Source organism: Megalobrama amblycephala, linkage group LG9, assembly GCF_018812025.1.
Source record: "Megalobrama amblycephala isolate DHTTF-2021 linkage group LG9, ASM1881202v1, whole genome shotgun sequence".
Taxonomy (NCBI): domain Eukaryota; kingdom Metazoa; phylum Chordata; class Actinopteri; order Cypriniformes; family Xenocyprididae; genus Megalobrama; species Megalobrama amblycephala.
The window spans coordinates 41,087,835-41,104,981 of record NC_063052.1 but is presented as its reverse complement, the minus strand read 5'-3'; the positions used below and the strand labels follow the sequence as shown (position 1 = coordinate 41,104,981).

The following is a 17,147-nucleotide window of genomic DNA, read 5'->3' as shown; positions in this document are numbered from 1 at the left end:
ATATTTAAAAAAAAAAATGTGAGGATGCAACCCTTAACACACTATTATTCAATGCTTTATATTTCTCTGGTACGGAAAGGGAAACTGTGGTTTTAGAGCCCCTGCATCTCGTTAAAGCTATAGTTTGATCGACACCTTTTTGAGCGACAGCTGCAATGGACAAAGTCATTTTCTTCTTCTGTATGTTTTTTTATTGGATTATGCAAATCACATTCAGTGGTAAATATATTCTTTTTCAAACATTCATCAGCCTCAAATAGGTATCAACATAGTCTAAAAGGGTCTGTGTTTATCAATATATCTCCAGATGCATCAGTACGAGGATCTTCATATGTGTTCAGAGTTCAGATTGGAAAAGACATCACTCTGAACTGCAGCATGAGAAACAGATATGAAGTGGCCTGGTATCATCTCAGATCTGAAGAGCTCGTTCTACTGATTTCTGCAGAGAAGGACAAAGCCGGGAAAAAACTTCTGATCAACTACAATCAGAACAAAACTCATCTGAAAATCACTGCGGACAGTTGGGTCACCGGAGTCAATCTAACTATTTCAGGAGTATCAGAGTCAGATTCTGGTCTTTATTTCTGTGGAATAAAATATGACGCTCCAGAGATGCACTTCGACAAACCCATCAGACTGGAGATTGAGGGTAACACATTTCAGTTTTCTCATCACATCTTAAAGGGAACCCGAGGTATTAAGGCTTGTATGGCTTAATATCACATAAATGATGTCTCTTACTGAAATATGTATTAGAAAACTAATGAAAGATTTACGTTATTCAAAAAATCCATGACATATTTGGACAATAGGGGACAGCATTTTTTTTGTCGATGAAGTCAGATGGTTGCACTCAGTGAGCGACTGACAATGTCCTGCAGCTATTTTTACCACAACACAACCCTGAATATACGATGCCACATTGTGCAGCTTTTGGTCGATTTTCAGTCGATGAGCCACAAGAGAAGTGATGTAAGTCTTCACTGCTTTACTAGCGATAAGAAGAGAAAATAATGGGAAGTTGTAAAGAATCTGTATGAATAAAACTTCTTAAAGATCCGCATCTTTGTTCTCCTCACATTAGCCCTGATGACTTTGAGGCTTTTAGTAGACCACAGCTGAAAGAGCGTACAGCTGCCGATGGATATAAGCGCATGCTTTAACTAAATTGTGTGCCGTGATGCACAAGATATCTGTGATCGCATAAAACAGCAGCATCTTCTCAGCATTTTTATTTGTGTGTATACATGCAGGTGATCAGACGATTTTAACACGTCAATCATACAACAGTAGCTCGAATAGCCATTTCTATGTTTTTATCCTCACTCATTTTGTGCTCTGGCTCAAATTGAAAAGTGCTTTAAAAGGAACCCCACAGATATTAAGACTTGTATGCGTTACTAGATTACAGTTGCACCAAAGGAAATTTTATTTAGGAAGTTTTATTCGTCCACTTTCTTCACAACTTCCCATTCTTTTCTAATCTTATTGCTAGTAAAGCAGTGAAGACTTACAAACCCAATTCCAAAAAAGTTGGGACACTGTACAAATTGTGAATAAAAACAGAATGCAATGATGTGGAAGTTTCAGATTTCAATATTTTATTCAGAATACAACATAGATGACATATCAAATGTTTAAACTGAGAAAATGTATCATTTTGAGGGAAAAATAAGTTAATTTTAAATTTCATGGCATCAACACATCTCAAAAAAGTTGGGTCAAGGCCATGTTTACCACTGTGTGGCATCCCCTCTTCTTTTTATATCAGTCTGCAAACGTCTGGGGACTGAGGAGACAAGTTGCTCAAGTTTAGGAATAGGAATGTTGTCCCATTCTTGTCTAATACAGGCTTCTAGTTGCTCAACTGTCTTAGGTCTTCTCTGTCGCATCTTCCTCTTTATGATGCGCCACATGTTTTCTATGGGTGAAAGATCTGGACTGCAGGCTGGCCATTTCAGTACCCGGATCCTATGGGAGCATATGTTGTTCTAGAACTTGGATATACCTTTCAGCATTGATGGTGCCTTTCCAGATGTGTAAGCTGCCCATGCCACACGCACTCATGCAACCCCATACCATCAGAGATGCAGGCTTCTGAACTGAGCGCTGATAACAACTTGGGTTGTCCTTGTCCTCTTTAGTCCGGATGACATGGCGTCCCAGTTTTCCAAAAAGAACTTCAAATTTTGATTCGTCTGACCACAGAACAGTTTTCCACTTTGCCACAGTCCATTTGAAATGAGCCTTGGCCCAGAGAAAATGCCTGTGCTTTTGGATCATGTTTAAATATGGCTTCATTTTTTACCTATAGAGTTTTAGCCGGCAACGGCGAATGGCACGGTGGATTGTGTTTTCTGGAAGTATTCCTGAGCCCATGTTGTGATTTCCATTACAGTAGCATTCCTGTATGTGATGCAGTGCCGTCTAAGGGCCCGAAGATCACGGGCATCCAGTATGGTTTTCCGGCCTTGACCCTTACGCACAGAGATTGTTCCAGATTCTCTGAATCTTTGGATGATATTATGCACTGTAGATGATGATAACTTCAAACTCTTTGCATTTATTTTTCTCTGAGAAACTCCTTTCTGATATTGCTCCACTATTTTTGGCCGCAGCATTGGGGGAATTGGTGATCCTCTGCCCATCTTGACTTCTGAGAGACACTGCCACTCTGAGAGGCTCTTTTTATACCCAATCATGTTGCCAATTGACCTAATAAGTTGCAAATTGGTCCTCCAGCTGTTCCTTATATGTACATTTAACTTTTCCGGCCTCTTATTGCTACCTGGCAATCCACTGAAAATTACAACCAAAAGCTGCACAATGTGGCATCATATATTATATTCAGGGTTGTGTTGCGGTAAAAATAGCAATAGGACAGTGTCAGTCGCTCACTGAGTGCAACCATTTGACATCACTGACAGAACGCATTATGCAGCTAAACAAAATTGCACCCCTATTGTCCAAATATGTAATGGATTTTTAAAATAACGTAAATCTTTCGTGGGTTTTCTAATACATATTTCAGTAAGAGACATCATTTATGTTATATTAAGTCATACTAGTCTTAACACCTGGGGATCCCTTTAAGATGAGCTACTCAAGACAAAATCTGAATTGTTGTTGTAGTGATTTGAGATTGAGAGCAGAACACGAATAGATATATAAACTTAACACTGGACATTACTCAACCCCAGATTTTAAGGGTAATTTGAGGAGTGGTCTTAAAAACAACTTAAAAATGACAGAAGCAGGTTTTTATGTGTGTTCATAAACTGATTATATTCACAGGTCTTTTTGTAAAAGAAGAGACGAAAGCAGAAGATGAAATCACAGGTAACATGTTGCTTGTTATCTTGTTTGTTTAAATGTTTTTTCTAATTGCTCTAACTGCTCTGCTGAGGAGATCCAGCACTAATTCTAACACTGTCTGGTTGAACACATCTGAATATCTCTTCTGTCTCTGTAGATGATGGAGTGACGGTGACGGAGCGTGTGTTGATGTTCGGTGGTGTTGGACTGGCTGTGTTTGTGTTTTTTCTGGCTACAGTTTTTGCAGGAGGAATCATTTACCAGCGAGGACGGCAGAAAGGATGGAAAGAAGCGAAACGTGCATCTCGGATGAGTTACAAATCAGCTAAATGACACATTCATGCTTTATTTGGCAATCTGAACCTTGCTCTGCAAATCAGCATTGCTGTAGGGAAACACAAATAGACAACTGTGGCTCAGATGCTTTTCCTTTGGTCTGATCTTACTTTCACTTCAGAGAAGCTGAGATGTTGTGGTAAATGTCTTTTTCAGCACCAGTGAATCTTAAACAGTCATAGTGATTATTCAGGTTTGTGTGGTTCAGTCAATATTTAGTTAAATATCAAAGTTCTTCAGCTGTCTTTAATGAACTGTTTATTAATTCAGTATTAATTAACAATGTGAATGCTTAGAGCTACTAAAGTTTTTTGAAAAAGAACAGCAAACAGATTCTTCTTAATGAAAACATGCTTTAATATCATTAGACCAGCTGGACTCATGTCTGGCTATATCTTTAGACATTATATATTTATCAACAAGAATTAATATGTACATATACGATGTTTGTAAGAAGATATATAAATGTAAATCTCTTCTGTGCCACATGAAGCTTGGTTTAATAAAAATGTCATAGATGTCTTCGGTGATAAATGTGTTGTTGAGAGATCTGATCAAATAAACAGCAGTAAAACAGAAATTGTTTATTGCATTTTCTGTAAGAAAACATGAACATTACCAAAGCTAAACCACTTCATGTATAAATTCAGAGGTGTTAGAGCTGTCCTTACTCTTAAGAACAAAAAGTTTTCACATCATTGTCATGCGATGCAGAATAATGATTTCCTGACTGACTGCATTATGTGAAACCACAAAGAGGTGAGGATGATATCAATATGACTAAACTAAAATGCAAATGGACAAATTAGCCTTAGCGTGTGTGTGTGTGTGTGTGTGTGTATGTGTGCGCGTGTGCGTGCGTATACACACATTAATGGAATGGAAACATTAGTAAGACTTCAAATCATGTTTTAAATAAATGAATCTAATCCATACTGCTGTCTCATATTCATTTAATTTATTTGACTTTTTCATTGCATTGTTTTTCAGCGGTGCCTATTAATATGTTTGATTGTAGAATGTTTGCTTAACAAGTTCAGCATGTTATTTGTTCTGTATAGCCTATTACTGAGCCTAAACATATGTAAATAAAGCCGTCTTGTGGGGGCTGGTCTCGGTGTTAATATCCAGACCTGAAAATAGGCCCAACTCTGCCCCTGACAAAGACGCAACAGAAAGCTGTTTATCTTGTTGCATAGTTGAAACATTTGTGTGTATTACACCTGTAACCCCTCACCCAGGTCCTGGGTCTCCAGTGTGGGAGTCAGACGCTCTATCAAGGAGGCTAAAGGCTACTGTAACATCAGTTGCTAGAGCATCTCTTGAGATCAGAGGAGTAAGGTTTACTTGCACAGCGACTACTAGCTGGCCTCCACTACACATCTGCTATATAATTCTTGGTTGTGGCAAAGAAAGTGTAAAGTTCCCCTGTAGTAAATAATTGCATCCCTTAAAACTAACCAAAATGACATATTTAAACATTTTTTTAAATATGAGTCTTTGAAAAGACTCATACCCGCTACCGCAAATCGATGTCACCCTGGACTATATTGCAGGGTCGAGCTGGTTCAGCTCCCTTGACCACCAGAGTGGGTACTGGCAGGTGGAATCTAAACCAAAGACCTCCTTCACCATCAGCCAGGGGCTATGGCAGTTCTGGGTAATGCCGTTTGGCCTCTGTAATGCTCCAGCCACCTTCTCCTGGTTGATGGAGCAGGACCTGGGACATCTTTTGCCACTGTTGCGTGGTGTATCTGGACGATCTGTTGGTGCATGCACCAGACTTTGCAGCAGCACTGCAACACCTCCAAGTGGTCTTCGCTGCTATCTGTCAAGCTGGGTTATGACTCAATCAAAAAAAATGTCACCTATTATGAAGAGAGACGACCTTCCTGGGGCATGTGGTGAGTGAGTCGCCACTGACCCGCCAAAAATAGCAGCAGTGACAAATGAAAACAAACTAAGAAGTCCATGATAACTAAAAGTCAGTGTTGCTACCCCACTGGAATGATGGTCAGATACTCCTTAAACTGATGTTTCCATTAGCGTTTTATTCGTGACACTCATGTAGACACCGTAAGAGCTTATAACCCTCTAGTGGGATGCACAAAAATACAATAGGAGAGAAACGGCAAGCTGCGTCCTTCAATCAGCTTACACACACACATACACCTGGCGGAAATGGGCCCCACTTTATACAGTCCAAATGTCACGCACATAGGTCGCGCATCAAGTCGCTTACCAAAGTAAAAGTCCCTTAAGGAACCTTGATACAAATGGATCGATGAAGGCTAGAAAACTCTCCCTTGTAAGTTAGCCGTCCGTTACAGTCAGTGAAAACTAAACATAACTGAGACAACAGGAAGCTTATGCTGCACTTTTTCGCTTTCAACACCATCTATGATTAGAGGAAAGATTCTCAAAACTTTTAAAGCAGGAAAAGTTATTTATTAAGTTACAAATTTAAATATACAGACAATAGAATGAACAACTGTACACTGTATAGAAAATATTAAATTAATTTCAACTTACACAAATGCTATAGTGCTTAATTTGCATTATTCATTCAATGCAGTCACAAACAGTACAAAAAACACAATATCTGACCTCACAAGACATGACTGCTCACATTCACACATATCTGAAGCTTCACAGTCACAGTGAGGTAATGAAAATGATAGAAGATAAAAAGGATAGATGTTGTTTTATCCTAAATGCATAAGAAATTCATTTAATGGACAATAAGACTATAAAGTCCACCAAACATTGTACTGCTTCTAAAACATTTTTTTAAGTTAAATAACACAAAAAAGTAACAAAAATACAATATTACCAAAATTCCATTTCAAAATACATTACATAAAAAACTAAAAATATGACAGTATCAAAAGTGGTTAAGACATTCATTAAGCAGCTAGTTCCTTTAAAAAAAATTATTGTGTTTTTTTTTTTTTCTCAATTATATATTGTTTTTAATCAGGGGTGTAAAAAATGGAGAATGCAGTATATGCAGTGGCACATCAGCGCCCCCTTCTGTGTGGAGTCATTGTGCCAAAATCATTCTTTGAAGCTTATTTGTTAAAAAAAAACGGTGAAAAGAAACATTTTATTATATCTTTTGTTCAAGTTTTTTAAAATTAGCTCAAAAATGTATTTCATTATATCAAGTCATTATATCAAGTGGGGGAGGCAATGTTGTAAAGGCCAATTTCAATATGCTTTCAATTTGTACTATTATTATTATTCTCAACCTATTTCTGTTTGCTGCAAGTGCTGTATTAATTAAAAAAATTTAAAAAAATTACAAAGTTTACTTAAAGTTTTCTTTGTATATTTTACTTGTTTGCTTTAAAGCCACTCCTCCTCATATGTTCAGACAAGTATAGCTTTATTGACTGATTTAGCTAAAATGATTCAAAAGAGGTAGAAGGAGAGAGAGAAACAGTTACTTTACCATCTGTCTGTCAAAAATGTTGAATTGACGAAAATTGTCTAAACCAGAATCTAAGCAAAATATTGTACAGATTTAACACATGTACGTTTTCAAAGGAGTTGGATCCATACTTGAGCACTGTTTGTAAGTATTGGCTAAATGAATGAAGTATTTTTTTCCTGTTTTTGCATTTTTGTGTTTGTGAAAATAAATGTGCAACAGTTTAACGGACTGGTCATGTATTTTTTGACACATATACTGACACTAGCAGACACTTCAACTTCTAATAGAACCAAGAAAAAAGGCTTTGACCCTTGTTTCAATAAAGGTTATGCAACATATAACATTGTTACCTGAGAAGGAGAAGTGCACCTATTTGCACAAACTAGGCCCTGTTTGGGCCCTCGAGGCCCTCGATTGGAATCGAGAATGCTGAAATTATAACTTTGGTGGCTTATTTATTAGAATACAATACATGGGTCAAAACAATGAAAACAATACCTACCTACCTACCTACCTACCTATTTATTTAGTTATTTATTTTTAATGTATTATAATTATTTTAATTATTATTTTATTTTCTGTGGCGGGGGCCACAACACTGATCTTGCATACTCCTCAGCAAATGTGCATTTGTGCACCTGGACATCTGTGCATCCTTTTTCTTTTTAAAGCAACCAGAATCAGCAAAAATACTGACAGTTCAACTGGGACAATCCAATATGCTTCAGATGGAATGGGGGGAGCTGGGAAGAGAGCGCATTAATTAATTAATTTAATTTAATTTATTACATTTTTACAGTAACATTGCTTTAAAAAGTAGGTGGGACAGTAGTGTGTGTGTGTGTGTGTGTGTGTGTGTGTGTGTTTGTGTGTGTGGGTTGGGGGGGGATTGCATATCAAAAATGTACAATAATGAAAATGTATTGACATTTAACTTGTGTTTAATGTGATAGTTTCATCCTTACATCTATTATAATACAATATATTGTTAGTCTCGAGAGTATTTACATTAGTGAATAAATACATAGATCTGCTTTAAAAACGCATACGGTCTAGTGGTAGAATTTTTGTCAAGCGTGCGAGAGGTTCTGGGTTCTAATCCCCCCTCATATTGTTTATTTTATTTTTCCTCATTAAAACCAAAGATGTTCATCAGTGATTGTATATCAAGAGCAGGGACATGTTTGTGTGCATTTTGTTTTGTGATTTCATAAAACGCATAGAGTTTCCACAACAGCGTTAAGCAATAGCCTAGATTGAAGTGCTTGTCCTCGTGAAGACTGCGCAGTGTGCACGAGCGTCATGATAACAGCGACAACGAGCACTCGACGTGATTTCAAAAACAACACATTCCAGCGCAAACGAACAAATTGCTAATCAACTAGAGATGTTTATTTTGTATCAGATACATCCGTGCGGCGAGATGAAAAGTGATGGGGGCATGTTCAACACGCAAATTACGCCTCTGAATTTTTAAACTGAATGTTTAAAAATTGTGTAAAGCTCTCAATGCCTCTTGTTTTACTTACTATGTTGTTGTGTGTCATAATTTATGTAGTTCATTTTGTCCTTTGATTCTGTAGATGATATTGAAAGGTTAGTAATTCAGTTTAGCATCAATCTGATGTTCAAATCATGATGTAACACTTGCACTTGTTTAAATGCTTTAAAATAATATTTCTGAACATCCACTGATCTTCTCTCACCTGTGACTGTGACCATGATCAAGATTTCTCCTTCAGAGTCCAGAACCTCATATGTTCCAGCGTCAGTGGATGTAAAATTACTAATGGTCAGGTTTCCATCTCTTATGGTCATTCGATCACTCCTGACCCCGTGACCTCTATTCCAATCCTCTTTCCGCCCTGTGCTTCTTCTGCTCCAGTGCACTACTTTATAAGCATTCATCAACAGAACATCCATCTTCAGCTCCTCTCCTTTCTTCACAGAAATAAAATCTGAGGAGAAACAGATATTAATCATTATTATAATAGTGTCCATCAATCAAGGCTATAAGCACATATTCAGGACTGGAGGACCAAATATAATCATTTGAAAATCTTCCATTGTAAAGCCTAAATTTGAGACGACTAATCTGTCAATTTCAGTGTCTCAATATCAACACAATTATTAGAGGAAACGGCACACTCTGATGGTTTGATCAGTTTTGACTTTACCCTGAAAATGAAGTCGGTACGTCCTGATTTGTCGCTTCAGCTCTGTCTGATAGCTAGTGTAATAGATTCTCAGAATGTATTTCCCAGCGTCACTCAGTCTCAGATCCTTGATGATGACGTCACATGATCCTTCTTTAAACACTCGACCATTTTGACTCTCACTTTCACTTTCACTTTCACATTCTTCATTCTGACAAGAAAGGATGCTTTTCCTCCTGCTTAAATGAATATAATAAATGTCTTTGGCCTTAAAGTCACATGACAGGGTGACGTTGCCTCCCTTCTTTCCTTTCACAGATCTAGTGGTGGTTTCTGCAAACATAGACATTATAATATTCATTCAATAAAAATATAAATACTAAAAAAAATAAATGTGGGATTTCTCTCTGTTCTCATAGAGTTATTAATGAGACAACAATATTAGCTGTGCCACATTTTAATTTTTCAAATGTTGATGACTTTAGTATAAAGCTGTATCAGATGTGTCTGTGCAGTTGCGCTGAATTCCTGAACAAATAATTGAACTCAGCAGAGAAACAATCAACTAAAAGAAATCTAACAATGAAAATTGAAAATTGTTACAATTTATTAACAAAAATGACTGTATACTGACCACTGTAATTGAAAATGTACAACAACAGCAGCAGCAGAAGATTCAAGTGTTTGAACCTGATGAGAAAACAGAAGAGCTCTGATGTCACAAATACTTCACAAAGACATTCATACAGGGATAAAATGCTTTCCTGAGATAAAAAAAAATAATAATAATAATAAATCTTTCACTTTCATTTTGTCTGTGAATCTTACATGATAAAAATGCCCAATATGAAACATCAGACTATAATTCTCAGAAAAAAGCTGTCACTGGGGTTAAAAAAGTAATAGGGGGTAAATAAGGTAAAGGTTTGTACCTTAAATAAGGTTTGTACCGTTTGTCCAGAGACTGTAAATGATTCTTGTGTAATAGTCAAAATCACTCAAACCAAAACTCCCAATTCACAAACAACAGGTTTTAGATATTCACCAACAATTTAATAATTATCTTAATAACCTCGCTAATTAAAACCATCATCATAATAATCATTTTGTCATATCACAGTAATGAATACATTCTGAATTAAAATGTTGATTAATTTCCTTATTATCACTAGCAGATTGGTTTCCCAGAAACAGAACACAACAATTGATATAATAACACAGGCTGGATTTATATAGCTTATATATATATAAAATAATTTATATAAATGTTTAAAAAAACATGAAAACTTACATGGTAAATATTTTGCAGGACTGTTCTGGGCATCTAAATCACAGCTTGTTTAGTGAGAGTTTCTCTTTCAGTAAAAACAAAACTAAAAGAACGGCACACAGGTGAGTTTCCAGGCACTGCTAATTTGGTGCCTCCCTCTAACGATGAGTAAATTATTGGTCATTATTGTTCTATTAGATATTCTTTCAAAGCAGATTCAGCTGTAGTTTAACATAATATTGCATGGTGTTCATTGACTGACATCAGTTTGTGAACTGTTTAATTATTTGCATATGAATAAAAAAAAAATTAAAAAATTATCCTTAACCTGACATTTGTTTTGACAGAATGCCTGTTGCCACGACAGCATGATGACAATGTGATCGGCATAAGGGGTCACATGACTGATGTGACAACACAACACAGCAGAAATGTCACTTCTCCACTCTTTTTCTGTGTATAGACAATTTTTAAAATTTATCATTAGATCATGCACCACAAAGTCTTTCCACTTCCTTTCCAGAGCAAACTTTAAACTTTTATTTTGCTTTTTGTTATGTTCTGGTTTCCATGTGCCAGTTTCTGTAGTTTCAGAGATAAATCTCTCAGCAGCCATGAATTGAACAAATGGGTCAAAGTTCAATCTGACTTTATCATCATTAGTAATGGATATACCCAAGTAGATCAACAGTGACTTACCTGAAAAACTGTAAAGAGAAAGAGAAAGACAGGTTTTAATTGGCTAACAACTCACATGTGTCCTATTGAGGTAAATAAAATATTTTAAAAATACATAGTTTTTAGCAGGAAGATAACTTTGCAAGTGTGTTTGAACTTCTTACCCAATTGAATTTCTCCATTTATCGTCCAGGTACTAAGAAAGTGAAAGCTGATGCGCTCTCGCATCTGCATGCTCTAGAAGAGATTATATCATTAATTTTAATGTGTTCATCAAAAAAAAAACTAATAGCAGAAATGAACTTACGTTTGACAGCCCTAGTTTAAATAATATTTACATTTAATATTGCAAGAAAGTGACTTGGTTTCTCCTAAAGTCCTTCTGTTTTCAAAGCCGATCTGCACTATTCTTTGTAAATCTGCTTTGAGAGAATATTGTGAAAAAATAGAGAATTGAACCACTTAAATATTTTGTTGGTATTGTTTTGTTGGTATTTTTGTATGAATTAAATATTTTTACTATTTACTATCAGTATAAAATGTTTTATTTATAATATTAAGATGAAATATGAAGAGGATGTTTGAGTAGTTTACATCTTGCTGCTGTTACAAACTACACCAAGACTGGGTTGGAGATACAAACGCAAGTTTAATGTTGTAATCCACAGACATTAAAAACAATGGTAATGGTAAGAGCTGAATACAATGAGCGTTAACGAGTCCAAGCAAAGGATTATGGGTAATGTAGTACATGACAGAGTGGCAATAGTCTGGGAGGAGTGCCCTCTGGTGGCTATCAAGGGCACTTCAGTGACTGCTGCATTTACTTACACACTAAACTGCCTCTTAGTGAATCACAGATTCAGACACAATCTGAAATCTGCTGCTCAGACTGTTTGTAACAGGCTGGTTGAATTATTAAATGCACAACGAAGAATAATGACAAATACACTCGCATCTACATTATAATGTTTTGATGCCAAAAATTAAAATGGGGATGCAACACTTGATCTAATATAGAGATTATTATTCAGTGCTTTACATTGCTCTGGGAAGGAAGTGGAAACACTTTGTGGTTTTAGATTCTCATCATGCTGTAACCTATAGTTTGATCAACACCTTTACGAGTGACAGACACAATGGACAAAGTCATTTTCCTCTTCTGTGTATTTTCTTATTGGATTGTGCAAATCACTTCTAGTGGTAAATATATTCCATTTCAAACATTCATGAAATTAACATATCAACCTCAAATGCAATAGCTATTATTATTAACATGCTTAGATGTCTTCATTGTTTATCAATGTGTCTCCAGATGCATCAGTACGAGGATCTTCAGATCTGTTAAAAGTTCAGATTGGAGAAATCATCACTCTGAACTGCAACATGAGAAACAGATATGAAATGGCCTGGTATCATCTCAGATCTGAAGAGCTCGTTCTGCTGATTTCTGGAAAGAAGGACAAAACTGGAAGAAAACTTCTGATCACCTACAATCAAGACAAAACTCGTCTGAAAATCACAGCAGAAACTTGGATCACCAGAGTCTCTCTAACTATTTCAGGAGTATCAGAGTCAGATTCTGGTCTTTATTTCTGTGGAATAAAATCTGATGCTCCAGAGATGCACTTCGACAAACCCATCAGACTGGAGATTGAGGGTAACACATTCCTGTTTTTCACATCATGTCTTCATAAACTTGTCAATATAGAGTGAAATGGATAAGATGAGTCAATTTTGGGATACATGGATTTACCTGTTTGTGATTGAGGTGGAAGAAGTGCTCTTATATGCTAAATACATTTTATATGCTTATATGTTTACATGGAATTTTTTTCATGCATAGCAGAGTAAATTTTCAAATGACAAGTAGGCTGCAAATCAAATGTTAAAATTTTAAAAGGCTGAAATGGGCTTTGTAGACAAAAACGTCCAAACTTTTACCGTAATACATGTCAGTGGTTTGCCAATTTACCCCAGATTACTCAAATAACACACGACTTGAGGCTAATAAAATTTAGTTTGAGAAGTCATATTTCTGATAACTCAAAAGCTCATCTCACCTCACTCTCTTATAGTGTTTATATCATTTTGATGGCTTTCTGTGTTTGTAATTAGTGACATATATATTTACAGGTCTTTATATAAAAGAACGGCCAAAAGAAGAAGCTGATAACACAGGTAACATGCTGGTTGTTATCTTGGCTCTTTAATTCATTGTTCATGTTGTAACTGCTCTGCTGTGGAGATCTAGCAATAGTTAGTTATCGTTTAGTACTGTCTGGTTGTACAAATATTAATAACTCTTCTGTCTCCCTGTAGATGAGGCGCCTACAAAAGAGAGGTTATTGATGTTGGCTAGTGTTGGACTGGCTGCCGTCGTGTTTTTCCTGACAATACTCATTTCAGGTGTAATCATCATCATCGCGGCTTGCAGAAATTCTGGCGTGCATCTCTGATTAATCAAGAAATCAGCTAAATGACACATTTGTGGGCTTTGTTTAACAGTAAAGTTATCTCAGTAAATCTCTGAACTTCATACTGCCAATTAAATAAGTATTGCTGCAGGTTATTACTGATTAAAGTAAAAAAAATGTGGCTTAGACACTTTGTCATCTCAGAAACTTAAATGTTTTGGCAAATGTCGCCTTTTTCAGCACCAGAGAAACTTAAACATTCATTCATTTGAATTCAGGTTTGTGCAGTTCATTTGTGCTTGTCGATAATATTCAGTTAAATAGCAAAGTATTTGTTGTCACTGTCTTTAATGCAACAGTTATTAATTCAATATATAAGTTTTATGCAAATGCAGTTTTTACATGTATGAGCTCAAAAAGAGCAGCAAACATATGCTTGAATATCATTAGACCAGCAGGACTCGTGCTTGAAATGTGCACAGTGTCTGTCTATCTTTACACATTATATATTTATCTAGAGGCGAAGTAATATGTGCATAAGCTGAGTTTGATTAAATAAAAATGTCTTTCATTTTAAAAGTGCTGTTGAGAGTTCTGATCTAATAAACAGCAGTAAAACTAAAGACATGATGTGTCTGTGCATGTTCTGGCAGGAAACCTGGTTATTACCAAAGCTAAACCTCAAACATAAGTATATATATATATATGTAATGATGCCCTCACACTTTCAGAGGTTTTTTCAGATGGTTTCAGGTTTGCCCTCGGTTTCACAGACAAGGCTCCCAGACTAAAATGTGTGTTAAAATCTCCTCCTCATTCAGTCTTAAAAAACAGCAGAAAACACATGTGCACTAATACAATCCTATATTGGCCAAGCATTGAAATACATTTTAAAAACATGTAATTATCAAACAGTTCGGCAACCACTTAAACATTACATGTGTCAATCTAAGACTGATTAGCTGTCAACACCTTTTTCACTCATTAACCAGGAAAACACTTTTTTTGATTTGTAAATAACTTAATGTAATATGGTCAAAATGATCAATTAACCTCATGTCACAGAAGTTGTTCATTCAATTATCATGTATGGACTCACAAATCTATGCATGCAAGATAAAGACCACATCCAGTGAAAACTGAATTGAAATGAAATTTAAAAAATGCATTTGGTGATCATGAGGATTTAGAGGTTTTTTATTTGTTGATGTAACGCTTTATCTGATAAGAGGCTATTATTTAATGCTTAATAATTCTCTGGGACGGAAGTGGAAACACTTTGTGGTTTTAGTCTCTCTGCATTGAGCTGAAACCTGTAGTTTGATCAGCATCGTTTCAAATGCAGACAAAATGGACAGATGCGTTTTCTTCAGTGTATTTTCTTATTGGATTATGCAAATCACATACAGTGGTAAATATATTCTATTTCAAACATTCATGAAATTAACATATCAACCTCAAATAGCTATCAATATAGTCTGAAAGGATCTGTATTTATCAATGTGTCTCCAAATTTGTCAGTACGAGGCTCTTCAGACGTGTTAAAAGTTCAGATGGGAGAAATCATCACTCTGAACTGCAGCATGATTGACAGATATGAAGTGGCCTGGTATCACCTCAGATCTGAAGAGCTCGTTCTGCTGATTTCTGCAGAGAAGGACCAAACTGGAAGAAAATTCCTGATCAAATACAATCAAAACCACACTCGTCTGAACATTACTGCGGACAGTTTGATCACCAGAGTCTCTCTAGTTATTACTGGAGTATCAGAGTCAGATTCTGGTCTTTATTTCTGTGGAACAAAGTCTGAAGCTCCAGAGATGCACTTCGACAAACCCATCAGACTACAGCTGGAGGATCAGCGTGCCGGTAACACATTTCAGTTTTTCACATCATGTCTTCACAAACTTGTTGTTGAAGGGGAGAATGGGTTATTTGACAGTTTAGCAGTCTGTATGTGAGAGCGAAACATTTGAAGAGAAAGTGCTCTTATATGCTAAATGTATTTTATGGTTTTATATGCAATTCTTAGATAAAATTAAAATTTTGAACACACTGATTTTTATTTCTGTTCCGAGAAACAATGCTAAAGGCTGCTTAAATGCTTTGTAGAGAATTATACTCAAGTATGAATTTCTTTAATAAATTTGTAAAACTGAATTTTTAGTAGTGGAAACTACATATTCCTCCTTCAGTTGTGTTATAAAGCAGCCCATGATGAACCTCATGAAGTGGGCTGATGAATGAGCAGAGCTGGAATCTAGTCAGAGAAGCTCAAATATAAGCGAGGTTTCATTAGTATCATCATTTCCAGACTTCCACTGGTATTATTTCAGCATTATGCACTATTATTCTAAAATGTGAAACATATAAACAATAAATCCATGTGTCCAAACTCTATACACTAGCAGTGTATGTAATACATGTTGGTGATTTGCCAAAATAATTTGACTTATAAACAGGTCATTTTGTATCCAAAACAATGATTGTGGAATAAAATAAAGCAGACGCTTTTAATAATTGTTATATTATTGCTCATCATTATTTTTAGTTTTTACACCATATGGCTCAACTTGCTTGACATTTCTCATATTGATTTCTTCTTATCCCAGACACCTAGAAATACATTATGCACCATTTTTATTTAATAAATGGCAACATAAGCTCATCTTAACACACTCTCACATATACAGATTTTAAGGATCTGTGGAACTAACAACTAAATCTGATCATATATTTACAGGGTTTTTTTGTATCAGAAGTTGACTTCACAAAAGAAGCCATCCCAGGTATCAATTCAGTTTTCATGTTTACAGCTGGAGATCCAGTACAAAGTTATGAGTTAATACTGTTTGGTTGTATGAATCTGAGTATCTCTCCTATCTCTGTAGATGGAGTGACGGTGACGGAGCGTGTGTTAATGTTCGGTGGTGTTGGACTGGTTGTGTTTGTGTTTATTCTGACTACAGTCGTCGCAGGAGGAATCAGGAAGGCTGGACCGCAGTGAAACATGCAGCTCTGATTAATCAAAAGTCAGCTAAATGGCATTAATGTCTGCTTTATTTTACAATCTTCATTTTCTGTAGGCTACCACTGATTAAAATAGAAAAAATGTTGTTCAGGGGTCTTAATCTGTTGGCCAGATTTCACTTTTACTTTAGTTGTGGAAAATTTTAACTTTCATTATCAAAAGTTTAAACAATCATAATCATTTGTGGTTAATATTTAGCAATACTGCTTTAATGTAATATTCATTAATTCAGTATCAATAAACGATATTCAAGCTTAGAGTTTAAGTATGCATGTTTTTATATGTAGCTATCAATAAGAAAAGCATGTGTCAATGTCCTTATTTACAGCCAAATCAAGCAAATAGATGCTTTAATATTATTTACAGTAAATCTTTATATCTTTAGACATTATATATTTACACAGAGGAGCACATATAAGCTGTTTTCAAGAAAAAATATAAATGTAAATCTCTTCCGTGGCACATAAAGCTTGATTTAATAAAAATGTCAACAGATGTTAAATGT

General features: G+C 35.8%; 2 protein-coding genes across 2 annotated transcripts; one reads left to right on the top strand and one right to left on the bottom strand.

Moving 5' to 3' along the window:
- Positions 1 to 7: 7 nt before the first annotated feature.
- LOC125274621 lies at positions 8 to 4,534 on the top strand. Its single transcript, XM_048200990.1, has 4 exons — positions 8 to 219; positions 308 to 652; positions 3,298 to 3,342; positions 3,476 to 4,534. Exons 1-4 carry the CDS (start codon positions 156 to 158, stop codon positions 3,649 to 3,651), a joined length of 630 nt encoding a protein of 209 aa, XP_048056947.1. The 5' UTR covers positions 8 to 155; the 3' UTR covers positions 3,652 to 4,534.
- Positions 4,535 to 6,121: 1,587 nt separating this feature from the next.
- On the bottom strand, positions 6,122 to 11,107 carry LOC125274620. The gene is made up of 6 exons (XM_048200989.1): positions 10,538 to 11,107; positions 9,881 to 9,936; positions 9,268 to 9,579; positions 8,797 to 9,048; positions 8,620 to 8,667; positions 6,122 to 7,833 (listed from the first exon to the last, which is right to left on the bottom strand). Coding segments are annotated over exons 1-6 (798 nt in total). The 5' UTR covers positions 10,540 to 11,107; the 3' UTR covers positions 6,122 to 7,705.
- Positions 11,108 to 17,147: the final 6,040 nt, after the last annotated feature.

Bases quoted from the DNA above. Each gene is read 5' to 3' on its own strand.
- LOC125274620 (XM_048200989.1), bottom strand. The intron at 8,668-8,796 runs GTGAGAGAAGAT...TATCATCTACAG, and splicing joins GATCATGGTCACAGTCACAG to AATCAAAGGACAAAATGAAC. The intron at 7,834-8,619 runs GTAAGTAAAACA...CTCTCTTCCCAG, and splicing joins TTATGACACACAACAACATA to CTCCCCCCATTCCATCTGAA.
- LOC125274621 (XM_048200990.1), top strand. From the start codon at position 156: ATGGACAAAGTCATTTTCTTCTTCTGTATGTTTTTTTATTGGATTATG. The intron at 653-3,297 runs GTAACACATTTC...TTATATTCACAG, and splicing joins CATCAGACTGGAGATTGAGG to GTCTTTTTGTAAAAGAAGAG. The intron at 3,343-3,475 runs GTAACATGTTGC...CTGTCTCTGTAG, and splicing joins AGCAGAAGATGAAATCACAG to ATGATGGAGTGACGGTGACG.